This window comes from Myiozetetes cayanensis, unplaced genomic scaffold (assembly GCF_022539395.1).
Source record: "Myiozetetes cayanensis isolate MyiCay16 unplaced genomic scaffold, myiCay2020 scf15, whole genome shotgun sequence".
NCBI classification, from domain to species: domain Eukaryota; kingdom Metazoa; phylum Chordata; class Aves; order Passeriformes; family Tyrannidae; genus Myiozetetes; species Myiozetetes cayanensis.
Window position 1 is genome coordinate 7739016 of NW_026087159.1, and position 21004 is coordinate 7760019.

Consider the following 21004-nt stretch of genomic DNA (forward strand, 5'->3'; position numbering starts at 1 on the left):
GGCAGGGGGTGTGAGGGGTCCGGTGAGCCCTCACGGGGGGAGCGGGGCGGGCCGGGGAGCGTGAAGGGCAGGGAGGGGTGTGAGGGGCTGGGTGAGCCCTCCCGGGAACAGCGGGGCGGCCCAGGCCGGGCCGGGGAGAGTGAAGGGCAGGTGGGGGAGAGGGAGGGTTCTGAGGGGCCGGGTGAGCCCCCCGGGGGGAGCGGAGCGGGCCGGGCCGGGGCCGCGCGTTACAAAACCGCCTGGTTTTGTAACAACCTGCGGGCGCTGCCCAATGAGCGGCGGCGCCGCCGTCACGTGCCCGCCCCTATATAAGCGTTGGCGGCGGCGCGGGGCGCTCCCGGCGCGGGGCGGCAGCAGCACCGCCATGGGCCGGCGGGGCCGCGCCGCGCCCCCTGCGCGCCCCGGCGCCCCGCGCCGCCCGCCCCGCTAGAGCCGCCGGCATGGGCTCGCACCTGCCGCCGCCGCGCCCCGAGCCCCAGCTGGTGCTGCAGCTGGCGGCGGGGGCTCTGCAGGCGCAGAACTTGGAGGCGCCGGGCGGCGGCCTGGGGCCCGAGTGGCAGGTGCTGCTCGGGCGGGCGGACGCGCTGGCCTTCGGCGGGCGGCTGCACGAGGCGCTGCCGCTGTACCAGCTGGCGTCCCGCCACCAGCAGCTGCGCGCCGAGCAGCTGGAGAAGCTGGTGGAGTGCCTGGCGCAGAGCGTCCGGATCAAAGAGGGGCTGCCCGCCGCCGGACACCCCGCGGCACCCCGCGAGTGGGACGTTTTCAGGTGCCGCAAGTGCCAGGGCTTCCTCTTCGAGCCCGTTTCCTTGCCTTGCGGACACACGTTCTGCAAAAAGTGCCTGGAGAGGGACCGGGCGCCCGAGTCCCGCTGCGTCCTGTGCAAGGAGGCGGGCGGCGCGGCGGCCGGGCAGCTCCTGAGGGTCAATGTCATCCTCAGCAACCTGCTGGCCAAGTGGTTCCCCTGCCAAGTGAAGGCTTCGCAGCTCCGGCACGAAGGGAACCTCCTCTACAAGGAGAAGAAGCTCCAAGCCGCCCTGCAGAAGTACAACGAAGCGGTCAGCCTAGGTAAGGGCACCCCCTTCCCGGCGCTGCCCCGCGGGGAACGCTCTCCCGCCGCCCCCGGGGGAGGCAACTTTGCTCCGACCGGGGCTCGCCCGCGGCCGCTCCGGTGCCTCTGGCCCCGCACAGACCCGGGCTCTGCCGGGGGCAGCCCCCGCGTCCGGGGGTGTGCCGGGGCCGCGCTCCCGCCCGCCGCCGGGCCCTGAGGCGGGTGTCGGGGGTGCCCCGAAGGGGGAGCCCCGGGGAGGGGTCGTGGCTCTTCGGCCCGCGGTGAAACTGGGTCAGGAGAGCAGCGGTTGCGTAAGCCGGAGCCTGCGGTCCGGCCGGGCTCCCCCCGGCCGGCGCCGTTGTGTAACCGGCGGGGCCGGCAGGGAGCGGAGCGCCGCGCCCCGGGCATCCCGCCGCGCCCGGGAGGGGCTGCACAGGGGCCGGGGAGCCGGTCCCCCCCGACCACCGCCAGGCGCGGAGCAGCCGCTCGTAGCCGAGCGCGAAGGGACTGGCAGGGATGCGTGTCCGGGATCCCGCAACCCCGGCTGGGCTCTCCGGTCCCATCGCCGGGAAGCGCCTGCGGGGCTGTGCAGGGAGAACTTTTTGATGCGATCATTTTAATGCAGTTTGAGGAAAAGCATCTCGCACGCTGCACCATAATAAGTTGGAATTTAAAGCAAGGTATTACGACTTTAAATGAGAAAGTATCCTCAGAAAAGTGCCCAGCCTTCCCTCAGCACACGTTTTGTCTCGATGCTACAGTGCACCGTGTGTGTAACTCGGTGATCAGTGTAGTGTTATCTGATTCTTAACACTGTAACTTCTTTTACTGTGTTGAGCGATGGCACGAAGAGATCGCTATGTATCACTTAAAAACTTTGATGCTACGAATTTTGAAACTCCTCCCTCCAGTATGCCAGCATTCCTCCTGCTGCCTTAAATGTCTCCTGTATGTTTCTACCAACCATCTGATCCTCAGTCAGCGCTGGTAATTTATTGTGTGAGCATCTCAGCATTTATTTATGCAATGTTCCCTGCAGTTATATAATACATAGCTGACATTTTGTCTGGAGTTGCTCAAAGAGGTTTCCAGATTTCATTTAGTAAGTAGTTATTTAAAAACTGGATATTTTGTGGGTTTGTGCAACTCAGAAGCACCAACATGTGTTTAACAAAAAAAAAAATTAAGGAGTAAAGCTTATGTAACTAATTTCTATTTTACTTAACCACTTTTTCTATTTCTTACAGCTCCAAATGACCACTTGCTATATAGCAACCGGTCCCAGATTAACTCCACTTTGAAAGCCTGTGAAGATGCATTGCACGATGCAGAAACAGCGTGCAGGCTCCAGCCATACTGGTTGAAAGTAAGTTCTGACCCCAGTTTTACTTTGGTTTAAAACCTTGATACTACCCTGAAAAGAGATAGATAAAATGATCAAACAGCTGAATCTGAGGGAAGCTTTAAGTCCTGTAACTTCTTGGACTCTTGTGATTTACAGACATTTAACCACGATATTCTCAAACTTCCTGAGGTAAAGGAAGAGAGTGGTAATCCTGGAGGATGAGCTAAGGCTATTGTCTTTGACCTGGATGAATATCAAGTTCATGAGCTCTCTCTAAAAATGAATGCTGTGCTTGTATCGTTCTATAAGGACAAAATTACTATTTTAGGAGACTAATGTAGAGGAAGTAGATGCTTCCAAGATCAGTTGGGCTCAGGTGCTGTGAGAGTCATATTTGCTTGAGTTGGAGAGTATCGTGTAGTTTTTAGGACCATTGTGGTTAGAAAACCAGAGTGGTGATGTCTAGGTGTGAGATGCTTATAGCGACTTTTCTTAGTTAACTTTTTCTTCTTCAGAAAGATCTCTTGTAATTTCATCATGGTTTTATTGCATATTTTCATCACAAAAGAAAAAATACTGCAGCTATGGATGTGTTTCCTTGCAGGGTCACCTAAGGAAAGGGCAGGCATTAGCTAATCTGGGGAAAACAGAAGAAGCTTTAAGAGAGTTTCTGTTCTGCCTTGCTCTAGATACTGGGAACAAGACAGCCAAGTCTGAGGCACAAAAGGTGAGTTCCCTAAATTATCTGGAACTGCATTATTGTCTTCAGTGGTCTTTCATAAAGGAGGATGAGATTATTTCTTTTCCCCTCTCTCATTACTGCAAAGAGCTGCACAAATCCAGGCTGATGTTCACATTTGAGTTATGTATTGCTTCCTTGAAGAGAGGGAGGTAGCAAGAAAACATACTCAGCAGGCACAAGGAAACAGTCAGGGCATTAGCATCAGCAAATCCGAACTAAAACTGAGTTGTTAATAATTGCCGCCCACCGACTACTGTGATTCTCTATAGTCACATTTCTAATCTGATTCCTAGCCTGGCAATCTATTACCGGTGATGGAGTGCAGAAGAGGGGGAGTTGCTATTGAATGTTGTATCAGGCCATTGACTGGCAGAATGCAACACGCAGCACTCGTCAAACTCCACTTGGGAGCAGCAGCTTTCTTCCTACGGCCAGTCGGGCTGTGCCGAGTATCGGTGCGTGAAGGAGGCGCGAAAGAGGAAGCAGCCGACAAAGGAAGAGCTGTTTTTAAAGTAGTTTTCTAAGGTTGCTAATAATTAATGCTAAGTAAACAACGAAATGGATCTGCAGTGAGACTTTTTTCAGCAGCAGCCTAAGATATGTGTGAATTCTTAAATGGCTTTTGTGACTACTGCTCTGTGTTGCACACCCCTCAAAACTGATTTCCTGTGGATCAGTATTTTGACATTTGACCATTTTTTTGTCATAGCTAAAAGGCTCAGTGTGGCAGTAATAGCTTATGGCAATAAAACCATAATAGTTCTATTTTCCTTGTATTGAATTTTCTTTTATGGCAGTGTATTCACACCATTCTCCATCACTGGTGGGGACAGGAGCTTTCGGGTTTCTGTGTGCTGTTACATGTAAGGCTTTCTAAAAGTAGAATTCTTACAGTAAAGCACTATTCATGAAGGTAATAGTATAACCTGAATGGCTGTAATGCAATCAAATTTCTATCTCATTTTATATATGGTTAAGATTTCGGTCTCCTGGGAGTTTTTTGTCACTGTTGTTTGAGGGTTTTGTTTGCCGTTTTCCCCAGTGGGTTCCATGCAGTCTTTCATTGTCATTGTGTCATGATTTGTGCTCATAGTCATGCTGGGAGACTCTGTGCACTAGAGCAAAAAGATGAGAAACAAACGGCTATGTTTCTAAATTCTGACTCCAAATAGCCCTACCCGAGACACTTAATTTCTGAGCAGTGGGGTTCTGAGAAAAACTAGGCTTCTTGTGACCGAAAGAATTACTCGTGCACTCATCAGGCACAGAGTTCATCCATGATGCATTGTTTTACTGGGTCATTTCCAAGGCTGTTTGCATAACAATGACATACTATGTTTTACCAAATTCTTCGGGTGCAGCTGTGATGTTCTGCTCGTATTAACCACCTACCCATGTTACTTTGGACATACAGTGTGATCCTGTGGAATCTTTTTGGCTTTAAATAGAAATCTTGGCTGTCATGTGGCTTCCTCAGGCATCAGCAGGATCACCCCAGTAGTATATTGAAATTAGTTTTTGAAGTGTGAATCTTCTATTCAGCTCTGTTTCTTTCCTTAAATAATCGTCTGATAAGCTCTGCCGTTCAAGGGGCTTCAAGCTGCTACTTGAAACAGATCCACTTATTTTCTTATAGCAAATGAAGAAATAGCATTTTTCTACTGCCTACCTTTTTTGTATTCCCACATAAGTGAATTAAAAATAGCTACAGTTTACAATATCAGAGACATTTACTCAACTGATCTTGGATTAAACCTGTGAGAGATGAGTGCTTTCTGTGCTTGTAAACTCCAGTGAAAGCTTCTGATGTGCAGGGAAAAAAACATTTAAGAAAGATGGTAGTAATTTCTGGTGAAATTTGAACTGCAGGACAAAGATGACAAAGGCATGTTGTGTGTCACATCAGAGAATGATTAATAACTTTATGGGCTTATTTAACTCTGAAAATGTTTCTTGCTGTCTGTTTGGCCTGTATTGCCTTAGCTCTGGCACTTTTTGTTCCTACCCTAGTCTAAAGGGCTCTTTAAATGGTTTTAACAAAATCAAGGATGCTTCTTTCAGCTATTCCCTTACTTGCTTTTTCATTTAGAGGTTTCAAGGAAGGAACTAAGCAGTGAAGTGTTCTGTTTTATATCACAGCTTCTACTTAGTTTGTTTTCACTCATCCCGGGAAATGCTCAGGAACACTTACCCGATATCCTGCAGCTGTTGTCACATCACTCTAGATTAAAGGGGAATCTCCTAAATTCAGTGGGATCTGGAGGCACCAGCCATAACCTACAAAGGTTGCTCAAGGTAAAGATCAAGTCTGATGTGTGGTTCTTAATTTGTTGTGTGTTTTGTGTTCACATTGGGAAGCCTTCTTTTTGCCTCTGGGAGATAGGATACATTTTCTCAAATTTTTACTGAGTTTCAGAACATACAAAACAGTGTTGACTTACTGAAGTCTCTTTAATTGACTTTTCTTTAATACAAGTCCTCTGTTGTTCTGATAAATTTTATTTCAGAATTGATTGGGTCCTATTCCTGTAACTGTCTTTAGGTCTTCCAGGTAGCTGGTAGTGGGAAAAGGCCTCTGAAGATTGGATTGAGATACCCTCAAAAGCTGTGAAATGTTAAAATCCAGAGTTTCAGCTTGAACCTGTAACTGGTGATGTCAGTGACAAAACCATTCTGCATTCAGAGTCTGTACAATACTTGGAGGTTACTGTAGAGCTGTGTCAGATACATCAGCAACTTTATAAGTTTGCTTTCACAGCCACAGTTTTGTAAATGCCTGTGGAGGTTTACATTCGTGGGGGTGCGAGGACCACTTCTGCTTCACTGAACTTTGGGATGGGGTTTGCATATACTGTATATGCAGGAGGAAACTTGACTAGTCCTCATGAGCAGAATGGTAGGTCTTGAGCAGCCTCGTTGAGACCAATAAGAAACAGTCAGTGACCTTGCCTTCTGGGAAGGCTGTTAGGATATTCTCACAAGAAATCCTCTCGTATGACCCTTTCACAAAGTCATTTGAGGGGCAGTTCACCCATCTTTCTGCATGTTACGCATCACCACAGCTCCTGCTCGCAATCCACACTATCTGTTTTGGGGTTCATCCGAGGAGTTGATGTTACAAGCTGACAGGTGATGTCCTGTAGCTATAACAGGATGAACGCTGAGCGGTTTATCCTTCGTGAAAAAAATCTGTCTCGCAGAAGGAAGCTCTGTGCACTTTCTCTCTTAAAAATTTGTGTTGTTTATACTGCTTCCTTGAAATGAACTCACATTGTTTTGGTTGTTCTGATGGTTGATGCCATCCTTATGATATAAACAATATTCATTTTTTCATAGGTTAAGTGATAACATATTTAACCTGAGATCTAGCTGCATTTCTGCCTGAATCCAGTTTCATGACCTTCAAACTATAAAGCCGCACAAAAGGGCTGAAAACATTCAGTGCTGAGGGTGGCAGGGAGGGGAAATAATTTGGGTTTGTTTGCTGGTTGCTTTTTGTTTTTAATTAGAGTTAGCAATTCTCAGACTCTTGCTTCTTGACCAACTGAGTTTTTCCTGGTGATCCATAATGTTAAAGATTTGTAGCAGGTTTGGGGTTTCTCCTTACCAGGTTGTTGGATGATTGGTCAAATGTCAGTCCTCTCTTCACACAGGTAAATGTGGAACAGAAAAAGGGGTTTTCCATTCAAGAGGAACCAAATGTAACTACTTCTGGTAGCTTGAGGAAATCAATACAAATTACAGAGAGCAAAAAGGACTGCTCGGAGGAGGAGAACAAATTCACCTCCAAGCCAGAGTCTACTTTACTCATTTCTGAGAAATGCAGCCTCCTGAAAAGGAAGTGCTGCTCAGAGGAGCTGCGAAACGCTGAGGTACCCTGCAAACTGATGAAGAAAGGTATGTTTAATTACACACAGGATGGGTTCCATGACATGCAATCCTTGGAAACTTTGCTTTTATAAGACTCAGAGGAAGAGAGTTCAAATTACACTTTGCTTTTTACACTTTCTCTTTTGCCTAATCAAGGCATGATGTGGAATCTTTCCTGTGTGTGGGGAGAAAAAAAGTCAAAAAAGGGTCAAAGAAAGTTGGGTCAAGTGCTTGTTTCTCAGCAGAGCTTTAATCTTTGAGGAACATCAATGTTGCATGTGGTCTTAATGCTTTCTGTATCAATTTTAAAAGTCTAAAAGCAAAAATTCTATTTGTTCATTATACCTGACCTTGTTTCCATACTATAGGATGTATTTACAATGGTATGACAGAAGAATTTGTCTCACTTCAGACTTTCAGCACTAACAGAATGTTTGAACATTGACTGTTAAAGCAAGGCCAAATTCAACCCTTTATAACTTGGGTATAATGTGACCAAAATTAAAGGGACATACGAGGATTTGTGCCAAGGCTGAACCTGATGCTTTGCATAGAAATTACTGTAATGATGCTTAATGGTTCAGTAAGTTTCAAGTATATACAACACCCATTTAAATTGATGGAGATACATGGAATAGCGTTGAGTTTGCATAGCTCTGTTCAATTACTTTTTTTTTTTTCTTATTCATAGATACAGCTGATACTAAGGAAAATAGTACTGGGCAACATATTCCATTTGAAGTTGTGGATCCATCAGATCTGGACTGCTCCCTGTGTATGAGGTATGTGTTGTTTTCTCGTGGTTGTCTTTAGCTTTCAAGCTGTATCTTTTTCCCTTTTGTGATCTACAGATTTTCTAGCTTACTTGGTACTTATTTTTGCCCCTGACTTGGAATCAGTTTTTACTATAATCCAGTGATGCATTTCTAGACCTTTGGTTCTGAGCACTTTTGATGAATAGGGGCTCTTTGATCTGCTCTAGGCCACTGATTGTTTTGGAAAGGGCACATAAGGTCACATGAGGATTAAGTGTGCTAGTGAAGGTGTCCACAAGATTTCCCCTCACCACTTACACACGCCCACCCACTGACACATATAGTGCACAAACCCATGGTTTGTCCTCTGGAATTTGTAGAGCTGTTTATAATGTTACAGAAAGCACAAAATAGCTAAAGAGACCACATCCAGTGAATATTCTGAGTTTGCCTGAGAAGTACTATGTTGCTGTTATTGCAGTAGGAGGATCTTGCAAGTAAACAAGAGCATGTTTCTCTTCTATTGCATCAGAGACATGTTCCTCACTTTACTGAGGCTGACACTCCATTTGCTTAAAGATCTCTTCCAATTAAACAACAGTTATTCTTAGGGACAGCAATGACTTGATAAAATAAGTATGAGTTGTCAACTGCATCTATTTTACTACTTGTTTTGTAAAAAACATTTTAACTTTGGCAAATACACATGTGGGGTTTTGTTACTGACTTAGAAAGAAATATTGGGAAGATGTTTCACTCACTGCAGTGAGTGATGCTTAGGTTTGTTTTTTAAGTACCCAGATCTATCAATAATGCATGTTGGGGTTAGTTTTGCACTACATTTTAAATTCTTAAATAACAGCCTCTGTATGGATTTACGTCTGTGTTTTGAGAAATCTGGATTTGCTTTGTTTTGTTGTTTGTATGTGGAGGAGGGGGCTTCCATTTATTCCAGACAAACTGAAACCTTTGAGGGAACAACTGCTGTTGTCTGATTTGCTTCTGCTTGGAATAAATCAGATCTGCACCCTCTCCCTCTGCCTGTCTACAGCTGAAATGTGCTCCAAAAGTTTATACAACTGTCAAAACAATCAATACTGCAAAGAGCAAAACTTTCCTCGAACAGAAAACCACCCAATTAATCTTAGCTTGTTTAGTGATTCTACATGTTTATCATGTCCACACAGCATTTTTCAGATGTTTTTAATGAAGTTAATTAGTCTTACTTTCTCATGCTGTGTGTTAAATCAGAAACAGCCAGACTACAATACATTTGTAAAGGAATTAGCCCAAGGATTACTGATTCCCTTACAGTATAGAGGATGGGGGTGCTGAGCTTGTAATTGCAGTCACGAATCCAGGCCTTGCATCTAGAAGGATGTTAACTTTGTAACATCACTGCACCGAGAGAGGCTTGTGCTAAGGAAAGCTGTCGTAAGATCTTTGTTATTCATGCAGATTGATTATAATTATTTCCTGCCATGTTCTTCAGAAGTATTTCAGGGATTTGGTTCCTGAGGTACTTTGGACTAATTACCTAGTAACCTACTGACCTGTTCACAATTAACTTCAGGAGCTGTTATTAACTTGTTTGTCTGGTGGAGTGGCCAAAATGTTACTGATCTACATTTGCTCCTGCAGCAAGCAGAAAACACAGAGTGACAGTCAAAGCAACATACTGGTGTGAAGGAGACTCGGGCATCCTAACAGCAATTTCTTGTCCTTATGCTAACATTTCAGATGAAGTCAGTCACTGCTAAGTAATTACATATGCAGTCCAGTGCCTACTGAAACACAGTGTACAATTCAATGTTTTACGTAGTTAAAGCACTAGGGAAGCCTCGGTGCAGTGAGGTTTCTGTTCATGAAACAATTAACAAGTGTTTCCAGTTATACAGTCAAGTGGCAGTGAGATAGGTGTGGTATTTTAGATACTTCTTCATATGTTCCATTGCTTAAATGTCAATATTTACATTAACTAATGACATTTAATAAACTGTCCATGGCAGAATTACATTCTTAAATACTTATCTTGTTAAAGATGCTGTTAAATGTGTGTTTACATATTTGTGTTTCCACAGGTTTAATAGGACATAGTGTACTGTTTTGATTAATATTTTAAAGGAAACTTATTAATTAATTTAAATTATGGTTAGACTAATATTTGAGACCTTAAAATGCTTAGACAGTATGTTGTAAAATACAGTACGCCAAACACTTTAGTTTCCAGTTTTGAATTACTTCTATTTTTGCATCACTTTGCAATATCACGTAATCATAATAAGGAAAAAAATCCTTACATGAGAATAAGTGTCACAGAGGTACTGAGTAAAGGTTAAAATTAAATACCATGGTACTTTGAAGATTTGACCTTATATATTTAAATATTCTTCCAGATGAAACATGAACCTAATGTCACTCATTCTCCAGAAAAGCTGTCATTTGAAGGTTAAAACCTGTCTATTCCAAACAGGAAAAAAAAAAGTCTCCATTAGAGCTGGCAATAGTAGAATCATAAAATCATTTAAGTTGAAAAAGACCTTCAGGATCTTTGAGTTCAGCCATTAACCCAGAACTACCAAGTCCCAGTTTATTGCAATCACTGATGTGGGCTTTTGATGCAAATAGCTATTTTGTGCTTAGCTCTACACATACAAGTAATCACGTGAGTTCACAGTAATAGTTGTGCAAGTATTGCTTCATTTCATTAGCAAAGTCAGATGGTCCAAATTCTGGTTCTATTTATTGCTCACATAGAGGAAAATCAAATCCTGGCTTGTTGGGACAATATTGTCCCTCATATTCATCAGAGTTCACGGGCTGCTTTTTCACATTGGGTGGCAATAAGAAAGTCTGTAAGCTGAATAAGTACCAAAGTTGGTTGAAGAAATGAAAAGCAAGAATCAACCTCTTCCCTGTAGTGGTCAGTAGTTAAGTTAGTGAGTGAATTCAGCATTTTTGAGTAGCAGCTTTTTTCTTTTACTTTGGTACACGATATTGTTGGCTTTTTGCTTTTGGACTTTCCACTCCAGGCTCTTCTATGAACCTGTCACTACACCCTGTGGACACACCTTCTGTCTCAAATGTCTGGAGAGATGTCTGGATCACAACCCAAAATGTCCCCTGTGCAAGGAAGGGCTCTCGGAGGTAATGCTTGGATTTTCTCAGCATAAGTTCAAGTGCAAGGCATAGGAACACCTTCACCTTCAGAAACACTTGATATTTCCCAACTCCACAGAAATATTACATAACTTAGGAAGAATGTGACTTCTTAAATGCTCTTGTGAGTTACCAAGCATGGATAGTCTCTGTTCAAACCTTAGGACTAGGCCTGTACTTAGAAAATCTGTAAGTGATTTTACTTTCCAGATTTCTGAAGAAAGTGTCTGTAACATAGAGAACAGTTGCAGAAACAAATCTTCAGTGGCAGAGCAAGCTTAAGAGATCACAGAACCACAGATATCAGGAAATGGGGGTAACAGATGGGTCCCATGTGCACAGGCACCATACACTGTGAAATGCTGGACATTATCTGTAACTGCTTGCGTGTGTTTTTCCTGCAGTGCTTGGCTATGAGGAAATACTGTAAAACAGTGCTAATGGAGGAGTTAATAGCCAGATATCTTCCAGAGGAACTCACTGAAAGAAGAAAGATTTATGAAGAGGAAATAGCAGAGCTTTCCAAGTATGTAATCCATTTATGTAAAATCCAATCTCTAATTCCACTGTCGTTAGCTGTGAATGGCTCTGACTGCTGTGGAACAGCAGGCTGAGATACTGACAAAGGAGCTTCTTTCTCTGTGTCATTTCAGAGAACAGGGTCCAGGTGAACCTGTGCTTGAGTGAGCATAAAATCTGGACACTGGGCTAAACAATAAACAGAAGTAGAAGAAATCCAGAAGCTTGTTTTATAAACAAAGTATTAAGCAACGTGATTGCTTTCAGTGGACCTCTGTGAAAGGCACAGAGTGAGACAATAGGTGGAAGTAGTCTGACAGGATGGGGGTTGGAATGTACTGGCTAGGAAAGAATTGGGATCAAGGAAAATAAAGTAAATAAAAGCAATAATAAAGATACAATAATGCTCTTATTAGCAAAACCAGAAAGCATAATGCAAAATTCTTCTACTATTAAGTGGTATATAAATATAATATCTAGTCATTTGAGGGGAAACATTTACTTAATCCATTAAGAATTTTATTCTAAAGATGTTGTAATTTTTATTTAAAGACATCATAATTTGAAAGAATATGTTACTATATATTATATAAGTGTGGTAAAATGTCACATCTGACTTGTCCTTTCTCTCTTACAGCCTAAATAAGAATGTTCCCATATTTGTCTGCACAATGGCTTATCCCACAGTCCCATGTCCTCTGCACATCTTTGAACCGTGTTATCGCCTGATGATTCGCAGGTGCATGGAGACTGGCACCAAACAGTTTGGGATGTGCATCAGCGACCCTGTAAAGGGGTGAGTGAACAGCATGCTTGGACCCCTTAGTCTGGTGTCTTTGGAAAGCTGTAGAAAGGTCCATGGCTGCATATCTGCAGTAGTTTTCCAGCAGAGGAAGTTTCTTCCTAATCATGCTGGTTAAAGTCATTGATAAGACTGAAGTTTGTCTCTTGGTCACTTGGATTCTGATTAATATGACTGATTGTTCTCTCAAAACACACCTGACTAGTGTGTAGCAGATGAAATTGAGCTGCAGAGCTCTTGTAATACATGGAAAGTGGGTTTTCTACTGTTTTCAAATCTGCTGAATGCTTTGGCACAAGAAATCAAATTGAAATGGCAGGAAGGTGTGTTGGGAGGGCTTACTTTTTTATATTATGGGATATGTTTATATCCTCAGTGTTCTAAATATAGTGGAGGCTGAAGAGGTATAACAGGACCTTCATAAAGACTGGCTGAACATTTACACTGAGAATTTAGTCTGTCTTGGGTAATTTGACCTCAGTGTCTGTCTCTGTATTTAGATTTTCTCCCTTCTTTTTATGGTGTATACCTACTGGGTATGTACACACTGTAAGAAGTATGACATACACAAAATACTCACAGAGTGAAATCTGCTGAAACTGTGCAAGAACTTTTTTTCGTTATAGATTTCATAGTCTTTCCATAATTCTAATATTCTGAATTGCACTTGCCCTTCTGTACAAATTGACTGAACATATTAGGGTTATGGAGAAAAGTGCTCTTCTGAGCAGTATAACTTTCAATTTCATAAGATATTCCCTATATTCTGAAACATCCAGTTAGCATTAATCAGATTAGACAGCCTGAATCTTCCTGATAGTTTTGCAAACAATTGTGGAATAATTTGAACTATAGCAGGTCAGTACTATGAACAATAGAAATGAGCTGACATTGCTAAATACCTTTGTGGTAGGGACTGGCTGTATGGCAGCTCTGTGGAACTAAGGGTGGAGAGAATAAGACTTGTTTACTTGCTTTTGTTCTGATTTCAATAGGTTTGCAGATTATGGCTGCATTCTGGAGATAAGAAATGTTGAATTCTTTGCTGATGGTCGCTCTGTTGTAGACAGCATTGGCAAGAGGAGATTTAAGGTGATCCAGCACAGCCAGCGTGATGGATATAACACAGCAGATATTGAGTACATTGAGGATCAAAAGGTAAATTTAGAAATATTTCAATTTAAACTGTATTACTTGTGAAATTCTAAGTGCATGTTTTCAGTGAGTTCTTTTTTGTAGGAGTTCTTACAGTAAAACAAGTTTGGGGTATTTAATAAGTGCTCATGGTTAAGGTAGGAAACAGAATAGTTACCACAAGCATGCACACATACTGCTCATGTACTGAAGACTGTGTTTCCTAGAGGTATTTAGCAGAGTACAAAACTAAGTGAATCCAGAAATTAAATCTTACTACTCTTCTAGACAGAGTAACTGCTGTTTATAAGAGGGTGGAGGGGGAACCTCCCTCCATTTGCATGGAATCCAGTTAGAAAACTCCCATTCAGGTAAGAAGGAGCAGGTTTTGAGTCCACAATAACCTTAAAAATTACTGAAATTAGTTCTGAAGAGCTTTTGTATGGGAAGATAAAATGCCTACTCTGAGGCTCTACTAACTTTAAAAAAAAAAAGCTTTGCATAGTCTTTTCTTCTGTTGCTGTATGTGATGTTTGTGTAAAGGTGTTTTTTTTATACAGCAATCTAGAGAGTGAGTGCTCTACAAATAGATATCTTTGGTTTAGAATACAGGGAAAGAAAGTGAAGATTTTGGACTGGGGAGGGGGAGCAGAAGGGGGAACACCAAATGAGCTTTCAGTGTTTATCCCAGAACTCTCTTGGCATGTTTTCTTTTTTTTCCTTTTTCTTTCCCTTACCCAGCTCTGAAAATCCTAAAAATGCTGTGCCTTCCCCAACATAGAGACTGAACAAACAGTAACCTTCCCCCTCTCCTTACTCGTTTCAGGTGCAAGGACAAGAATATGCTGCATTACTCGTTCTCCACGATTCTGTCTATGATCAGGCATACATGTGGTTTAACTCCCTCAAGCAAGCACTCAAAAGTCGAATTCTCAGTCATTTTGGTCCAATGCCAGCTAAGGATCCTGACCCACAGGTATCCAGAATCAGTGGCTTATGTAAGTTTTAGAGCCAGAAATAGCAGGGATATCCGATAAGCTGGCAGGCGTTGCGTTTTAAGATGAAAATATGAATACTCTGCATTTACCCCACGTAAGCTGAGTCTGAGTTCTGTTGCCATACACCAGCCGTAGCACAGCTGTGAACAAAAGCTCATATTTAATGCTGATAACTTTCTAAGACTCCTTATCTCACTGTGTTAATCCCAGGAAATGGAAATGCCTACTCTACCTCCCCAGTGAAGTGTAAACTGGCAAAAGAAAACCTGGTTCTCTCGTTAAAGGTCTACAAATGGTGGGGGCCTAAAATAACAGAATGGAACAACAAAAGCTAAATATGAAGAAGTGTCATAAAGTATGGAGAAGGGAATCCCGAAGAGCTGGGTCAATGATAACATGGGAAAAAAATACATTTACAAAAATCTAGAAGGTCCAGGCTATAAATCGTTGCTAGAAGTAGAAATGCCTTCAACATCCTATTTTTAGGAAAGGTGCAATTTGTTGTAATCTGTTCCAGGGGAACCTGTAATCACAAACCATTAGGTTGGTAATGAAATGACCTAGTTGCTAGATTGCTATCAAAAACTGTGTTTTCAAAGTCAGGTCTTCAAAACCAGGACCTTGCCCTCTGGATGAATCCTGATTTCTTTTTTTTTTTTTTTTTTCCCCTGGCTGCAGGCTAACCCTAATGGGCCAGCCTGGTGCTGGTGGGTCCTGGCTGTCCTTCCACTTGAGAACAGAGCTCAGCTGCCGTTCCTTGCCATGAAATCCCTCAAAGACCGCTTGAATGGCATCAGACGTGTCCTTACGTTCATGTCTCGTACAAGATCACGGTGATGGTGAGGAGAGCTGGGAAGTCTCCCACAGTCCTTGACTGTAGACTGTCTCCTGTAACTTCATCTTACTGCAATAATGTCTTACAGATTTGAGTGTCAGGATGTTTCAAGCCTGAGTTTCAAAGAGAATGAGTTATAAAGAGCAGGGGATGTTTATGGATACTTCAATAGTTTCCATTTGGAAGTCTGAGACAATTATTCAATCACTGCACTGTTAAATTAATAACAAATGTGATAGAACAAAAAGTGATCTTGTTTGCCATAAACCTTTTAAAAATCTTAAGGGTTTTTTTTAATTTATTTTATTTTTATTTTTTAGTGGATAAAGGATGAACTGTGCAGTTTAATGTGAAGCAGAAATAATAATGTTAATGCATTATTTCAGTGAACTGCAAAGTCTTTCATTCAAATGGTTCAGGTTTTATATAGCATTGTGTAAAATAATGTTCACAACTTCTGTTTGATAATTTATTTTTGCACTATGATTTTTTTGTTTCAAAATGTATATTATTTATGTGTTCATTCGCTAAAGGAAAGTGAGCTGCTCTATTTATTTATAGTGTTTTTACCCTGTATTTATGACTGGGGGCAAAAATGATGATTCTTGCAGTGCACAAGCAACTGCTTTGATAATTTTTCAGTTATTTGTGTTCAAATACTTTGAATGTTTTTCTACTCATCCCCAGTTCTACTGTAGCTTAAGAAGGATTTTTTCCCCTGAAACATCCTGCCTTGAAGTCTTTGAATACACAGATTGTCTGAGATAATTCAAGCACAGTTGTTGGAGGTTGATCCTATGCTTGTGACTAGGTTTGTGATGCAACCAAACAGTCAAGCACGTTCTTAACCTTGAGCATGAGTGTTTAAGTGCTTGGATAAGTTCAAGAATTGATCAGGTGATGTCAGTGGGAATTGACCATAGCGGTGACAGAAGGATCTATCCCCTAATTTTTCACAGAATGGAGGATAACTTGAAGTTGAATTTATATCTGAACTCTTTCTTGCTAAAATGGACAATGGCTGCAAACAACTGCGAAGAAAGAGCCACAATATATGAAAAGTGGCTTATCCTAGAGAAAACTGGAAGTACTGGTGTCATTTCATTGTAGGTTAATACAGACTTTTTTTTTTTTATCAACTCTTGTTGCTGTTAAGATGAGTTTTATTTCTTTTAATTGTTTGGTGGGATTTGGCTTTGGAGTGTGTGTATGGGAGGGGGAGGGGGGAGTTATTTTGAACTGTAGGACTCAGAGGACAGTTTGTGTCACATAAGAAGGAATATGTTGTAATAAATGCTATTTATTTCACCCCAATCTTCAGGTTTCTGTTAGCTTCAAATCTCTACCCAGCCATTGCATTTCTCTTAAGAGATTGGGTAGTGTTGCTAATAATAGTTTAACTCCCAAGGAAAACAAGTGTATTTTAGCGTGATTACTGCTAGCTATAAAGCAGGTAAAAATAGGGCAGAAATGAGAACAGGAAGTATCTTGGGTTTGATTTTTTTTTTTTTAAATCAACAGTTTCTATACTTGTTTTGCTGCTTTTATTGCTTACAGTGAACCACTTTCTGGGACTGCTCTTACCTCCATCTGACTTGGACTTTCACTGATTTCAATGTGAGCAAAATTGGGCCTTTTATTCTAAGCTACTGTTTTCCTTTCCAGTGGCAAAAGCTAGAGTGAAGTGAGAATGTTATGGAATGTTACACATTTCTTTGGTTTTTTTACCCAGGAGAGTACTCTGCCATTTCATACCTCCTTTCTGAAAAAATGCAGTAGAATTTAATGTCATTTTTCTGGGTGTCTTTCCATCTCATCAGAAATATTTATTAGTTGAAAGTAATTTCCATACTGCTACATTTTCATAAAACTACCTTTGTTCCCCATTTTGTTAAATTCTATAGAACATTTCCATAAGGGTACCAAAGAAATGAATGGAAGACCCACAGGTTTCACCTTTGTGATGCACATGGAATATGTATCCTGTTTGCATTGAGCTACTCTAGAACTACTACAACTTCCTTCCTCACTGCTAGATTGCTGCATTTCTTCCATAGGGGTACTTGACATGCTGTAAACAATGTATAAAAATACCTTCATCTTCTGAACACTATCAAGTACACAGTGGCTGACACCTGCTATGGCATTTGTCTTCATAAACCAGTAATGAGGTGATTTCCACTTGTTTGGAAGTGAAGCTGCATTCAATGCAATTCTTCCACAAACCATTACGTATTATTGCATAACATAAGGGCCTCATAGTGCTCCCATGGGAAAAAAACTGTCACTTTGTTACACTTGTCTGTGAGAAAAGGACTTAAAATATTTAATTTGAACTGTTTTCTCACTGATGTCATTATTTTTTTCCCCTGCATGGTATGTATTCCACATACTCATTCTGCCAATTTTGTTGTTTTAGAAACTGTCATGGAAAGAATCCTCGATTTTAAAAGTGAATATTATCTTTTCTGTTAGCCTTGACTAAAGCTGCCAGAATTCCCTAAGCAGAGACTCTCGTACATGCCCTGCATCATGAACACCCAGTGCATTTGCTGCCACCTGGAAACACTGCATCAACTGCATGTACTGCAAACAGGTGATCTGCACATGCACAACAAATCAAACACATCAACAAGTTCATCTGTACATTTACAGTAGCATTCTGGGGCTGCTCTATGGCCACACATCCTAGATTAGTGGCTATAGTCTCCAAATTCCATCAGAAGAAAAAAAACAATATTGAGAAGATACTTGTTAGAGAACACAAACCTGTCCAGAAAAAGCCAGACAAGGAGTAGCCTTAGCCTGCAATAGGTTGAGATGGTAAAGTTTCAGTAATGACATTTAAAAACCAAAAAAATCTTCTAGTCATGCCACGTTATCACTGACTATTTTTCAGTTGTGTTAATGAGTACAAGGATGTAAATGCAACATTTATCACAGGCATGAATAAACAGCTGAGCAGATTTAAAAATACCTTCACTTTAATTATAGAAACAGCATTGATCAGATAAAATATTAATTGGGGGAGTATTTTATTTAAACTCCTCACATTTTTCTAGACACCAAACCCAGTTCCATAACCAATCTTGCTCATCTGTTAAAATCAACAAAAAAAATCGTGACTCAAACTTGTATTTCCTGTGTGATCAGAAGTATTGATTAATTGTTCCTGTGGGGGCATAAGTAATGCATAGGCTGCATAGAAAGTAGTTCAGTAGTTTTAATAATGAAATGATAAAATGGTGTGATAGGCCATTATGTTAAGTCTTAAGTGACGTTCTGGTGTTAGTTGTAGAAGTTTCTATATTTTAAGTGCTGATATCTTATCTTCCATTACCTTATAGCAATAAGAGATACTGAATGGCTGATCTGTTGCTTGGCCTGTCCTTCTGTCCTGTATGACTGCTTACTGACAGAACACCTCAACCATGGATTTCCTAATCCAAAGATTGTTTGAGTCTGAAAAAAAAAATGTGCATTTGGTCTGTCTTAATCTGTGCTGTAGAGAAAGAGTTTCAGAGAACTGAGTTCTGGTTTAGATGGTCTTTTCACAGAATTGTAGAATCCCAGCTTGGAAGGGACCTCAAGGATCAGCTGGTCCAAATTTTCTTGGCAAAAGCGTAGTCTAGACAAGATGGCCCAGCACCCTGTCCAGCCAAATCTTACAAGTGTCCAATGTTGGGGGATCCAACACTTCCCTGGGGAGATTATTCCACTGACTGATTGTTCTCATTGTGAAAATTTTTCCTTTTAATGATTTCTACTTGGTGCTGAAATTCTACTGATGTTTAAATCAATGACAGACAGGAGCTGTTGCATTTAAATGCAATGTTTAGGAATGGAGAACATGTTCACAAACTGTTATTTAAAAAACAAAGTGTAAATTAACTACAGGGGTTTTGTGCATAAAACCCCCATGGACTTATATGCACTTAGGGTAGTGCTTCCCATTTCCTCCAAGTCCTACATCAGATGAACTCAATCCCTCTTTTCAACCCCTGCTTAGTTCTCATTTAATTTGTTGGCTTCACAACAGGAATTGTAACTAGTGCAGCACATAGTTTAGGATCTGGGGTTTATTCCAAAGCTCAGTAAATCACTGAAAGTCTTATGGCTACAGAAAAATGGTAGTTTGAGCAAAGTCACTCTCTTGAAACACTTTGCTAAATAAATATTGTCTGAAAGAAGAAAGAAACTAATCTGCTTAGACAGGATTAAAATGGTGGATGATAAAAACCTGAACTATTACATTGACTTACTCATCCAGGTATCATGTGAAGTGCTTACTAATGTTGGAGTTTCATAAGGTCTAAAGTAACCCTCACATAGAAGTGCCTGTATTCTGTTATTGCCATTCTTGAGCTTTTTAATAGTCATAGCCATATATTTTATAAATATAAAACATATGCACCTTTTAATCTTTACATTCAATTTGCAGAACAAAGGTTTACAGAGCAGAAGTGTAGCAAAAACAATGTAATAGCTTCTATAATTCCCTGGTGAGGAATGGGAGAAGTACAAAAATGTGGAGCAAAAGACTATCTGTGTAAGATGTCTTAATTTGGAACCATATACTTGTCCAATTTAATTCCATCAAGCTATGTGGTTACAAGAGTGCCAGAAATATATCTATCAAGCCATTTTAAATAAAAAGTTTTGTGGACTTGTATATTCCATTTGTTTGTAAAACATCCTTTTGTGCACTGTAATGAACTTGAAATGAAACTTAAGTTATACTCTCATATCACTGGACAGAGTACTGTTCAGCTACCTCTACATAAGGTTGAAGTAATTTGTTTTTTCCAGATTTGTTTGCATTGTCATATAAAATATATTTTAAAAAAATCATAGTCCAAAGAACCTGTATGTGTTTGTAGATGTACTTATAACTATGTTGTACCAACAAAGTCTGTGTGGAGAGTTGTTTCCTAATTAAAATTTTTGTGTTCTTTACTCTTTGGCTTGCATAACAAAGAACTACAGACGTAAACAAATATTACACGGGAGCTGCTTTTTGTAGGTGTTTTAGACAAATGAGAAAAGACCAACTGGATCCCTGCAGTCACACAACAACACTTGAAGTGAGGAAGCCAAACCATAGAAATGGAGTTGTTCAAACCTCAGAATTTGTGAAAAAAGTACAGCAAGTGCTTTTCTTTTTTTCCTTCCCTTGTTGCTGTAGTAAAGTAAGAATAATGGGAGCTGAAGAGGGCCTGGCTTACAGTACTACCCTGCACTTCTCTGGGCTTTGCTTCCTCTTATTCATTGCTTCACATTTGCTTTACAGTCTGCTGTGATTTAAAACCATGACCAGGATACCTTTTCATTTGCAGTCTCAGGCAAGAATGCATCCTGGCCACACTTAACCTGCATCTACGTGGTGATGAGAGGGTTGCTTTTAATGATGACCCTTTAACAAGAAGTTCCGTAGAGTTATCAAAGCCATTAACTTCACAGGGAAAGCTAGAGACTAGTTTTATTCATAAACTTGAGAGTTTATTCTACTAAAGATATGAAATCTGCAAGGTTTTTTGCAAGTCACGTATGTATGGGCTGCTTCTTTTGCCATGTCATTTAAGCAAGATGCAGCCTGCTTGTGACTTGCTGCCTAAACCCCAACCACTGCTGGGGTCAGAGGTTGGCTTGCTGGTCTCTCAATGTAAGCTTGTTCAGGCCCTGCATTTATTTTAGAATCCAGGGCACAAGCTAAGTTTGTGTATGGTGGGCCAATAACTCATTATGTCAAGTCTGCTGTTTTCTACAACAAAATACATTTGCTTCTGAGTAGAGAGAA

General features: G+C 41.2%; 1 protein-coding gene across 1 annotated transcript; it reads left to right on the forward strand.

Moving 5' to 3' along the window:
- The first annotated feature begins 425 nt into the window (after positions 1-425).
- On the forward strand, positions 426-20163 carry LONRF3 (LON peptidase N-terminal domain and ring finger 3). The gene is made up of 12 exons (XM_050310270.1): positions 426-1065; positions 2296-2414; positions 2998-3120; positions 5275-5430; positions 6789-7032; positions 7697-7787; positions 10793-10907; positions 11324-11445; positions 12076-12234; positions 13236-13398; positions 14201-14350; positions 15051-20163. The coding sequence occupies exons 1-12, from the start codon at positions 441-443 to the stop codon at positions 15207-15209; spliced, it is 2226 nt and encodes a 741-aa protein (XP_050166227.1). The 5' UTR covers positions 426-440; the 3' UTR covers positions 15210-20163.
- Positions 20164-21004: the final 841 nt, after the last annotated feature.